This window comes from Eschscholzia californica, unplaced genomic scaffold (assembly GCF_041429995.1).
Source record: "Eschscholzia californica isolate CP2 unplaced genomic scaffold, dmEscCali1.0.p SCAF_5, whole genome shotgun sequence".
Classification (NCBI taxonomy): domain Eukaryota; kingdom Viridiplantae; phylum Streptophyta; class Magnoliopsida; order Ranunculales; family Papaveraceae; genus Eschscholzia; species Eschscholzia californica.
In genome coordinates this window covers 35,886,585-35,899,631 of record NW_028238472.1, presented here as the reverse complement: position 1 = coordinate 35,899,631, position 13,047 = coordinate 35,886,585, and the positions used below count along the sequence as shown (strand labels likewise).

At 36.2% G+C, this 13,047-nt stretch overlaps 1 protein-coding gene across 1 annotated transcript; it reads right to left on the bottom strand.

Moving 5' to 3' along the window:
* Positions 1 to 2,928: 2,928 nt before the first annotated feature.
* LOC147538888 (proteasome subunit beta type-7-A-like) lies at positions 2,929 to 7,346 on the bottom strand. Its single transcript, XM_086640046.1, has 9 exons — positions 7,260 to 7,346; positions 6,721 to 6,890; positions 4,819 to 4,960; positions 4,564 to 4,660; positions 4,390 to 4,459; positions 4,176 to 4,280; positions 3,767 to 3,865; positions 3,601 to 3,691; positions 2,929 to 3,203 (listed from the first exon to the last, which is right to left on the bottom strand). Exons 2-9 carry the CDS (start codon positions 6,865 to 6,867, stop codon positions 3,127 to 3,129), a joined length of 828 nt encoding a protein of 275 aa, XP_086496172.1. The 5' UTR covers positions 6,868 to 6,890; positions 7,260 to 7,346; the 3' UTR covers positions 2,929 to 3,126.
* Between the last annotated feature and the right edge of the window lie 5,701 nt (positions 7,347 to 13,047).

Below are 13,047 nucleotides of genomic sequence, written 5' to 3'. Positions count from 1 at the left end.
GTCTTTTCCAAAATGTTGTTTCAACTCCCATTTTAATGGCAATCTGTTTAGCTTCAACCATGCCTTCTTCAAATCTCACTTCTCTATAATCTTCAAGATAACGAATGAGTCCATTCAATTTCTCTAAGCAACATCAATATCTACATCTTCAGTTTGAAGTGTTTTGCTAACAGAGTTTACCTCAAACAATATATTATGCCAAATATCATGCTCAAAAGGAATTCAAAATTTTCAAAGTGTTGTTTTAATATATTTTCGGCACCATAAACTGTTTTTGAATCATCACTTGTCTTCACCAATTCTTCCAAAGCTTCTCGTAATTGTGGAGCTTGAAACCTAATGTCTTGGTGGCCCTTTTTACTTCACATTTTTTAAATGGGTTAAGCTTCTCGTAATCATCACTTGTCTCCACTAGTTTTTGAATCAACACTATCTACTCTACTTTCCCATAAATCAAACAAACTGTTGGGCCCATCGTTCATTTAAAGATCATCAAATTTAGTGGCACTTTTTACTTAATATTTTTTAAATGGGGCCCTTATATTTTCTTAGAGAATTCGACTTTTTATATATTTCTTACAGAAATTAATGTCTCGGTGGCCCCTAAAAGTCGGTGACCCGAAACGACGCTTTGTTCGCTTTGGTCAGGGCCACCTTTGAGAACAATGTGACCAAAGTTGAAAGATATTTTTTTTTTTTTGTCTAAACTAAAGGTGAAAGAGTTTCTTTTGTTGCAAAAAGATGAAAGAGCACCACTTTAAAAAAGATGAAAGAGCATAGGGATGAAAAAATTATATAACACAAATAATGGTTGTCTGGTTGGGTTAGAGTGAAAGACGTGGAAGGTGAGAAATACTTCAAGAGAGATAATGAGAGATATTTGTCTTTTGTTTGATGTGGGCCCCAAAAAATTAATGTATTGGAAAATATCGAATCTGTGGCCCATTCTTTTAACAGTGTTATGGTTGTGGCCTTTAAATAAAAAAACTTGAGACCAATAAATGGAAATTTGGGGGCCTAAAGTGTAGGGGCCAAAGCAAGGGCCGGCCATGGAAGTTTTTATAGCACAAGAAAGTAAAGCAACTCTAAGATGATCCTGAGAAGTATTGGTGAAGCTGACATAAGTGAATGGCCAATCAGAAGTCTTATTGGATTTCTTCTTAAAGCAATCACTTCATGTCGTGTAGCAAAAACATGCAGAAGTCGGGTTCGTTATTTTCATTCGAATCAGTTCAATAAGAGCCAACCCAACAACAATTTCAGCGGACAACTGATCCGGGTTAAGTATGAGTTTTTAGATATTGCAAAATATGGTGTGGACTTAAAAGAGTAGATTTAACAACACTGATCCAGGTACACCTTACTTTACTTTCGTTCGATGGGACAAACCGAAAAACATGGTTCCACGAGCAATCTCGTCATTGTACCCCTCTTATCCTATTATCCACGTGGCCAATGAGGTAGGAGGACATCCTAATGTCAGTCATATTTGAACGAATTAAGGAAAAATTAGCACGACCATCACAGCAAAGATGACACGCTGAAATGGTCCAATTTCAATTCATCCAAAACACACAAATGTCAGTTATATGTATATAATCTGATAAAATCCGACCTGTCACCAGTCTCCCCTTTTCGATTTTTCGAGGTTATTTTACTTCGTACTTGTGCCCATTGCTTGTGAACAAATCTTCACTGGTTCTTGGTATATATCTTGAAATCATAAGAACTCCAAATTGTTGTTAGTTCAAAATTGGAATTTGAATATTTTTGTTATGTTGCATATATGTTTGAACTCCTTACGAGCCTCTCTGTGAATGCTATAAACCAAGACGGCTTTCTGATTGTTGTTAACCAAATAAGAAGATAAGTGTTTTTCTACCTGACAGAAGCGGCTGTTCAAGTGAAGCACAAACAGGCAGGTGGTTTTCGAGGTTAAGTGTTTTCAGAAGGGTATGTACACTGAATTACTATGTTAATGAATACCACATACCCGATTCTTTCATTTGCTTGTTGTATAAACTATCTTAAAATCTTGGACATCGGAAATTTTTGTTCTCGTCAATATCGGAAATGGTTCCGAACTTCCGATCGACCTACAAGTCTTTCACTTTTTGTGTATCTTCTATTTTTCCAAATATTGTTATGTTTTCTCAATTACATTTTCTAGTTGCTTATTTGTTTGTCACGATCTATCATGTCTGTAGGTGGGTTGAGTTCAAAAGGCAAAATGTTGTAGAAAGGGTGGCCGATATGTTAAATGGGGAACAAATAGGTTTGTATTTCTGAAATTGCAGTTCCTGCACCTTCATTTTTGTATGCTTTTTCACATGAACCTTGTGGCGAAATGTGCATGGTACTTGGTGATGTTAGATTGTCATGATTTTTCCTAAAATCAAGGTGGCAAAAAGAAGTCGACATTCTTTTACTACATTTGGAACATCAAGCATGTAAGTAAATTCAAATGATCATCTGACGGAAGAAATCCGTAAGCATCAATTGAGTTTTTGGAGTTTTTGTGTTAACCGAAGGATGTATGTCAGAAAAACTAATCGCTTTGGACGTTATTTATGCAGGTTAAAAGCACGGCCAGGTTACAAGCACGCCGTTCGGGAACAAAACTAACTACAGCATTATTGGCCAACAGAGCGGGATTCCTACATCTCAAAGGCCGAGAAATGTCATGCCTTGAGAAATACATGATCGTTTGCTGAAGGTATGTTATTTCCGACTTAACATCTGAGATCTCGAGTTAATATCTTCTTGAGATGAGAAAGAAAGCAATAACAATCTATCATAGCTAGCTGCGTTTAGGCTCAACCACTCAGGGTTGGGGCAATGAGGACAAAATAACATTAGGAGACCTGAACAATAGACTAGGGCACAAGTGGAACATTTGGGGACCAGAACAATAGACCAAGGCAAAAGTTGTTCTCAAGATTTAGTTATTGGGAAATAGCTCCGATAATGAAGCAACCAACCAAACAGAAAAATATTTATCCTGAAATTATCTTTTGCAAATATTGGAATCGTGAATAAAGTATTTATAACTACTTCATAAACCCCCTAAACATTAAATCCCGATTCCACGCTTATCAAATGGTTTCTCATATGAAAAGGCAAGATTCACTCTTCCATAGCGTCGCCTCCTTCAACCACAACCTCTCTCTCTTTCAACAGCTTTACCGTAGTTGAGAGAACCTCTGCAAACATAAAATCAAAACCCAATTAGACAATCTAACCCTTCTAAAACTTAAGTCAAGTATTTTGAAATCTTAAACCTATGAATGGGCTGTCCTTGACCCTCAATCCCTAAAGTTCTACTGAGCTGTGGGGATAGTCCACTCAAAGGACTTCAAGATTTCAGTCTCAAATAGAATTGACCACATCATATATGAGATTTAAGTAGAACCATTTTTAAGTTGAATAGATAGTTAAATCAACTCCACTACTTAATACCCACACTCCACACAAATCAAGTAAACTAGAAGAACAACAGAAGTCACTACTGTTCTGAAATGAAAAAACAAGAAGCGACAGATAAACAAGAAGCGACAGATAAACAAGAAGCGACAGATAATGTGGTGATAAGTTACTAACCAGTCTGACCCTTCGTAAAGGAGTATCCCTTCGAACTTGTGTAAGTACGAGGGTTTGGAGAGAGATGATTCCTCAGGTACTCCTTCCCTCCCTGAAATAGCAAGCATTAATCAGATGACTGTGTGCCAAGTCAAGTTTTCATTGAGTAGGAGATCGACATACATACCTTGGTTATCACACAGACATCAACGTTGCTACCACTTCCGAGATCATTGAAGATACCTGAGCAGATAGCCTCACTTACAAGTTTAATACCTTCTTCCCTCTGCAAGAAAACAGTAAAAAACATCGGACTCCAAACTAATAGAGGTCATTCTAAAAGCAAGTACTAAAAACCAAATTTCTAATTTTTCTTTGCAAACCAAAGACCAACAGTGAGTACTTCACTGTACTAATTATCAAATACTATTTAAGATCTCGTGCATGTCAAACAGTAAGGATGCAGAAAGAAAAAGAACGATAGATATCGATCATGTGGTAATAAGTGAGAGATAGTGTAAAGTCAGAATTAGCAGCAAATGCAGTCGTCTAGAGTTAAGACAAGTGCATAACCAAATAGCAGCTAGCCAACTTACTGTTAGGCCTTCCTTGTACTTTGATTCGAACATTGCCATAGCAGCCAATGAACCAGAACCCATTGTCGCATATGGAAGAGTATCAGTGGAACCATGAGGATAGATCTACACAGAAGGATAAGACAATTTAGCTCAGAATATCTAACATGTTTGATAAAATAAGATATTCGACCAAATTGACTTCTCAATATTTGTTTTAAGTAGTTTAACTCACAGTATGCAAATGAGGTCCAGTTACATCAACTCCTCCGAGCACCAAAGCAGCACTTACATGACCTTGGTATCTGGACAAGAGTTCAGAATTTCAAATGTTCAGTATTATCCATGTTTTTGCTTAAATACTTTGCCAAGATCGTCGGTCAAAAACCCAGTAAACACTAAAACTTACTTGAAAAGGTGAGACTTTAGAAGCGTAAGAGCTGTTACAACCCTTGATTCGCGGCCAGTTGCATGTCGGTGTAGCTCGAGTTGGGAGCTGACCATGTCTGAAAAAGAAGCACTTTTGAGAAGGTCATAGCTAAAAAGAAAATATTGTTTTTCATACTGAACATGAATAGCTTGGAGCCAGAGAGCGCATTTTCTTTCAATGTAGTTGCTGCCACATGGTGAGGACCTGGGACAACATTAGAGACAGAGGGAGTACCTGTCACCGCTTCTGTATCAGCAGCAGTTCCTGCTCCACAACAATAAATGTTTGGAGCCATGTAGTGAATTTTCTCACAATTTTTGTCGCAGACAATGGGACCTTCAGTAGCCCTCGTATCTGCCCCAAGAATAACACCATCCTGAAAAAAAAAGTTCAGAAAATATGGGCATAAATAATTGAAACTTCAAGAACACAGTCAAACGATGAGCTACTTATCATCATATACACATGATCAGTGCCCAGCATTGCACAACCCAATCAGGACAAGACTTAATAAGTACAGCTTAAATTTTACTAAGAATACTTGTCACATAGTACTAGAAAATAGAATACCAAAAACATTAGTTCCGAGAGAGTTCTTTTTATCTACTTTCTCAGGAAGATTCAAACACAATAAGACCATTATATGTTCTAAAGAATTTTTCGTATGACTAATACAAAGGTAAATGGTTATCCAGAAAGAGAGACAGCACATACAAATGTATTCCTGCGCATCAGTATAACAAATGATTTGCAATAAGTCAAATAAACGAGTGTACAGAGAAGTTAAAACTAAATTGGAAGTCTGTTTCACACCTTGAAACATTTCTGAAAAGGCAACAGTCACAAGCTTCTACTGCGTTCTTTGACTTTAAGGCTTAAGTGTATAACATCTTTATATACTTTAAGCATCATCAAAGAGTAACACTGCACAAATGTTTTACATACTAAGACAATGTCTAGATAGGCACATAAGATGCACAGCGGTGCAGACGCCTCGAGTCGAAGTATAGGTGTACCGCATTTACGCCTAGGTTTTATTGTGACTTCCTATGTTTTCTTTAACTTCTAGAGGTAGTTAAAAGGGTAGAAATGACAAACACATTTATATCCTTTAACTTGTTACTGTTTAAAAAACTAATTTTCTGGAGTCCTATAAACAAATTCAAAAAAATATATTATAGAATAAAATAGTAAAATACTATTACTACATCAAAATATATGAAATTGAAGCTAAACCTCTTTACCACTTCGAGGCACCACCACACATTGTCAAAGAAAACTGCATTGAGGTGTAAGAACAGGAAAACACTTTTTTAAACATAGATACTATCTATTCATGGGATTGAGCCTAGTGCCGGTTGTTCAGGAAAACACAACGAAATGCATGACATTGCCAGACCTTTATGTTATTGACATGATTCTGCTAGCAGTATGTCATTTGTTCTCTCTTTAAGTTACATAGATACCTTCAGGTTGTATTTGTGGAAGCTCATTCTTTTGTAGTATAGGTGATCCATATATGAATCAGTTGTATTAATCTTTTGTAATAACCATTCAATAACCCCATTATATATCTTTTTTCTTCTCCGTTTTATCAATATTTCCCTAATAATGACATTCAAATTGTGGACTTACTATGCACAAATTCCTACTTGGAAACGTGTTCCACCACAGCAGCTTATGCATCATCACGAACCCAAGAAACTACTTGTCTAATTTTCTTCCCATAGTCGCAAGAGTCAGACTCTCAACCAAGAGCCCTAACTGACCCAAGAAACACCCGTCATCATAAAACCGACGATTAACAATCACAAAACCGAAGAAGGTAAATCCACTAATCTAACTTATGGCGCTACACATATATTCTGGAGCCATCAATAAGTGTCATCTTTTGATGTCTATGAAAAGTAAGTTCATAGTTCATCACTTAAACTTACAAAAACAAACCTAACCTTTCATAAACCATTAAAAGAAAAATTGATTTCTAGCACATTAAGAGGACGCAAGTATGATTCAAAAAGTTGTAGGTAATATTAGTTCACAATACAAACATTAGCTCAGAGAGCTCCTATTCGAATCCGATGCAAAAGGTAAACACAAATTAACGAACAAAACAAGTTAAAAAAGAAAACTTACCTTGAAAACCAGACCTACGATTGTAGTTCCAGTCTTACGGTAAGAAGGTGGATGAACACCTTTCTTCAAGAGCATTTCGTTTCTAACACACAAATCAAAGTTAAACCCTACTTTTGAAGGAAGATCCATTGTAGATTGGTGAACCATCTTCGATTAGTAACCTTTTAGACCTAGAAACAAATAAAACCAGGAAAAAATTGATTAGTTTGAGTTCGAACTAGATGCCATTAACAATGATCTCGAAAACTAGACTATCGTACAAGATATACAGATTGAAACATAGAGATTAGAAGGGATTTTAGGGCACACTTCTGTAGTATCAAATCTGGGTTCAAATAATTACTCTGGAACAGGAAAGATTGAGGAATTTGGATTTATGATACTAACTTAACAATTGAGTGGTTCTTTACTAGTTCTTCTAATGATTTTGATTGTGGGCAGAATGAACAAATTGACAAGTATAAGAACAAATTGTACACAATTATTAGGGCAAAATGTAAATTATAGGCATAATAATGCTTAAAGAAACATTACTTACCTTAGTTACTTAGACAGTAGATACCCAAGCCTGAATCTCTCTCTCTTGGATTCCAGAACTTCGCAACTTAAACTCACGGCTCTTTCTCTCTCTAGTTCTTCCTTGTTCAACAATTAAATAAAAAAGTAATAAAAAAAAAGAGTTAATTCCTATATGGCCCCCTACTTTGTGACCAGCTTCCTTTATGACCCCCTTTTTTTCGTAAATTCAAATATGACCCCCTATTTTCAAGTAAATGTCATTACTACCCTTCTTAATTTTAAATTTAAAACATTTAAAAAACATTATTTCCACCTCACCCCTCTCTCTCTCTCCACCTCATCTCTCTCTACAACTCACCTCTCTCTCTCTCTCCAATTCACCTCTCTCTCTTTCCAACTCACCTCTCTTTCTTCCAACTCACCTCTCTCTCTCTCTAACTCACCTTCATCTTCTCCGATTAAGGTCGCCGGCCGGCGACCTTAAAAAAAAAATATTTCCTCTCATCTCTCTCTAAAAACTCCGGCGAAGGGGGTTTCCCTTTGCCGGAGCCGTGAACAGACCGATCTGGTCTGTTCACGGCTCCGGCGAAGGAAAACCCCCCTTCGCCGGAGTTTTTAGAGAGAGAGAGAGAGAGAGATGAGAGGTTTTTTTTTTTTGGAGGTCGCCGGCCGGAAAATTTCCCGGCCGGCGACCTTAATCGGAGAAGATGAATGTGAGTTGGAGAGAGAGAGAGAGGTGAGTTGGAAGAGAGAGAGGTGAGTTGGAAAGAGAGAGAGAGGTGAATTGGAGAGATAAAGAGGGGTGAGTTGTAGAGAGAGATGAGATGGAGAGAGAGAGAGGGGTGAGGTGGAAATAATGTTTTTTAAATTTAAAATTAAGAAGGGTAGTAATGACATTTACTTGAAAATAGGGGGCCATATTTGAATTTACAAAAAAAAGGGGGTCATAAAGGAAGCTGGTCACAAAATAGGGGGCCATATAGGAATTAACTCTAAAAAAAACCTGGCTGCTTTTACCGAAGTAACCCTATCCATTTGAAAAACTAACACAACTATTCCTAGCTGCTGGGGTGGTCTGCTAATTGGCCCCGCCCCACCAACAGTGAACTTATGGAGTCCGGGCTGAAAAGAGAAAAAAATGAGGGTTCTGGCCTCTGGGTGACTTTTTTTTTTTTGTGGAAAGAAAAAAAATCCTTTATTAATGTAACTATGTTGGTAATTTATTTCTCTAGTAGTTACCCAAGCTAACTAAGAATGAAAGAAATCAATCCCACTTTATTTCTCAAGATTTGATAAACACTTTACTGTAATACTATGGTAAAAGTAATTCTCTTTGTATACACATAACTTCCACACACCCATACAACAACTAAGGAACCAATGTGTATTTATAGTCAAAAAGAAATGGTTACCACGTTGGCAAATGAGGTGGAGAACATAGGGAGCAAAGACTTATGCTCTAGGCACCTCATGCTCCAAAGTCTCATGACTCAACTAACTAACCTGCATGGGATACACATCATGGTGACACTTTGCCTTAGTTATTAAGGAAACTAATATGGGCAGCTAATATATCCATAACATTTATAATATAATGGGCTAATTTCGTTCAAGGCCCCCCATATGTAAACAATTGGTTAATTTAGCCCTCATATTTGACCAACTAATTCACCCTAAGAGCAAACCCCAATAAGGGCGAGCCGAGCCGAGCCGATGCAAGTAGTAAGATGTTCAAGCTCGGCTAGTATCTTTGACTGTTTGCTCGAGCTCGAGCTCGAGCTCGGTCGAGTAAATGTCCACTTTCTTGAGCTCGACTCGTTTATGTTTCAAAGAGCTCGAGCTCGCATTGTTTAAGCTCATTTGTTATAATATTTCAAATTAAAACAACTTCCTAAATTTCAAAATACTTCAATGTTCATTGGGCACATAAACAATAATGATTAATGATTCACATTCCAATAATCTTTTGATGGTTGGTATTTCATGTACAAGTTTTAATACAAATACATAATTATGTACTACATTATTATACATAATATGTCAAATGAGTTGTTCACGAGTAGCTCGTGATACAATAAAGAATGATCAAGCTCGGCTCGTTAATATAAACGAACATGATTTCGGGCTCGTGTTAAGTTCGTGCTCGTTGATCTTCGAGTCAAGCTCGAACAACTCGTTATAAGCTCGACGCGATTTTATGCTTTATAAAGCGGCGCCTAGTCGCCGCTTACATGCTACTCGGCAAGCTGCCGATCGACTAGGACTCAGAGTCCTAGTCGATTTCAGCAGCCGAGTTAGCCGGCGCCTGGAAGCCGAATAGGGCCGAGTCGGCTAGGCGCCGACTAACTTGGCCACACAGCAGGTATTTTTTTTTTTTTTAAACCCAAGTAAAAAACTTAGGGTTTTAATTTATTACCAAATCCAGCCGCCCCCTTATTTATCTCTACTACTTCTTGCTAAATCTTTGAACTTCTACAAAGATTTGAAGCTCCACAACCTCCGTTCAATCCATCCAAGTAAGTTTCTCTCTCTAGAAGTAGTTTTTCTTCTTTTTCTCTCTCTAAACAACTTAATACTTGTTTTTCATCTTTAGTTCTCTATTTTTTTTTTCTCTCTAATATATATAATTAGTTGCGTTGTGTATCTAATGGTTGAATCATATTTATAAATGATATAATATAGGTTTATGGGTTGATTTTGCTCTCTAACTTTTATAGTTAGTTAATATTATTTATAGGGTTTTGGGTTTATGGACTAATTTTGTTCTCTAACTTCTATATTTGATATAATATATGTTTATGGGTTGATTTTGCTCTCTAACTTCTATAGTTAGTTGATATTCTTTATATGGTTTATGATTTATGAACTAACTAGGTATTAACCCGTGCCTCCGACACGGCGAAAATAATAGGAACTCGAAATAGGAAGAAAGTCTTATGAATAGTCATTTAGATAAATTCTATAAAACGTTTGAAGTATATGAAGAGTAAAGAAAATTGACGATAGAACAATTATATGGCATGAATTCCAACCTATTTAAAGGTCTCAACAAAAAAAACTATTTAAAGGTAAAATATTTTTACGCGAACAAAAGTAATGTTATATTCTACATTATATTCATGTTTTGTTGGCGTTTATATTTTTTAAAACATAAACTTTACTTCCATGTAAATGACAAACCACTTCCAAACCGAAAATGAAGAAGAATTAGAAGTTCTTTAACTGATAACTGAGCTCACAAGTTACAACGATGAAGGAAATCTTTCAACCATTACAATTTTCACATTACATTGTAACTGAGCAAGTTATTACATGTATAACTCACATGCATAAGAGCCCAACTGATTTGAAAGCATAACAAATTGCATATTTACATTAACCATTTAGGTCTCCTAATCAAAATGGGACCATTATTATTGTAACCCTAACGGAGGAGTTCAGCGGATTCATTTATGTTGCTTCTACAAATCCAACCCTTCATTTTTTATAGAACAACAAAATAATACTAATGTTGCACAATTGTTTTGCAAATATAAGCACCAAGACATAACACTGGAGGCGCCAAAAGAGAGGTGAATACCATTGGTGCACACTTATTAGCACATAACCCTGAAACCATCGATACGTTTATCTTAGAACACAATAAGGAGTGCTTCAAACCTGTCCATCACAACGATAAAAGAAGCAAGTCGTAGGTTCGCATAACTTACCAGTTGTCTCCCACCAATGAGTAAATTTCCTATATTGAACTGATAGAAGGTAAAAAAAAATGAGTGGCATAAAATGATCCTAAACATAAAATTGATAGCATTTCCAATATAAAAAGGAATTCAACATTTCATGACAACCCACGTGCCAATAGCCTTTCTGAATTGAAGGAACATAAGTGTGTTAGCCTTTGCAATGTTTATGATCTATTTCTCGAAAACCAATTTCACCCTCCTTTTTTCTTCTTCTTTCTGGTTCAACCCAAACCAAAAATTAGGGTTCTTAACAAGGCACTTCCGTACCATGTTATATTTATGGTCCATATTCTTTGGGGTTGCACCAATTTCGACATAGAACGTAGGTGTGTTAGTCTTTGCAATGTTTATGATCCATTCATCCAAAACCAATTTCACCCCTTACATTTTCTTATTTTTTTTAGGAGTTGAACACAAACCAAAAAAAAACAGGCTTCCTCTAAAGTCAATGTTTTACCATCATACCACGTTATATTTACAGTCCATATTCTTTGAGTCTGCACTAAGTTTTTTTTGTTCTTGGTTGATTAAGTAATAACTAAAGATGAAATAACTTACCATACATGAACAATATTGCGAACCAAGATCTCTTGAAAACCAAGTCCAAGTATGCTATCAAAGTTTGACATGGTCATCACTTGAGATGCTTAAGAATAAAGTAATTCAGTAGTTCATTTCGCGCCTTGCCAAATAAACAAGAAAATTGTGAACCTTTTGCCATTGTACCAAGTAAGAGTATGAAATTCCATGGAAGACTACATAGTCGAAAAAGTTAACAAAGCCCGAAAATCCAGAACTTATGTGCAATGTCATAAAGGCAGTGAAATTTGAATGGGTCAAAGGACTGGGATGATGGTCATTATCCTCAAAATTCGTTAAAGTAATGATAAAACGACAATGTGGAATTGTGAATCGCGAACGACTAAGCTTTTTGATAACTCAATATGATTCTAACAGATAGTTATAAATCTTACCCAGAGTAGTGTTTCTATAGAAAATAGAGTATCAAATGAAATAAAGAACTTATTCGTACTCAGACCCATCGGCTAAATAAGATCATAACTACCTACAGAGGGGGCAACCAAAATAGGTTGTTTATTGACAACTTTTCCTCTTGCAGTATCATCATATAAACATTCTGATGATAATTGATAAGACATATCCCTAGAGTAACCGAAAGATACCTGAGTTATTTCTTCACATGCACTTATTGTATGTTATCTCCTCTCTAAATCTTGTCACAACTGAATCAAATGTCATTATTATGTCTCCTCCAAGGTCCATTTCGTTCTTTCCAACAACTGCACTTGAACCCCTAATAATGTAGCGGGTGTAAAGATTGTGGTGCAAGTAGTACCTGTAACCGTGAAAAGAGAAGCAAAATAACTGTTAGTTATTTATGATGCAATTTAGATTAATACCAGAAGAGGAGTATTAGATACTAATAGATACACGAGAGATGACTATTAGCTCGCTGTCAAGGAACCACAGTCCGACGCCGAGTTCATTAAGTCCTCTTTTGATGGTTATTGATAGATTTGAAATGTTCTACTCTCTGATTACCCCACATTGAACTGGAGTAAGCATATCCGGACCAATTATATCCCGCAATAACTTGTATGAATATAAAAGAATTTTACAAATATTCCAGGTATGGAGATCAAATTCTATAATTCATCAGCAAATGTAGAAGGAAAAGAAAAGCCAAATTTTTATACCAAGTAGATTAGAAGATTCGATAACTACAACGGAGAAAAGAGCTCTTGAGATTGTTCCAGTCGCAGCTCATCAAGGAGACCCATTTTTGGTTTCTAACACTCTGGCCATTGCTCAATGCTCATAACAAATCTATTAGCATAGAAGTATCGAACAAATGAACTAAATCAGGTAAAAGTTAAGAGGTCTCGTGAACCCTAATTTTAGGGAATCTCAAAAATTAAACAAACAAACTAAATTAAACAAAGAGTTTGAAAAATTAAAATAACCTGCATATATGTTCTCTAAACGCTCAAACCGAGCATCGACTTTTATCTTTATGTTCGTCTTGTTTTCTTCACTACCACTA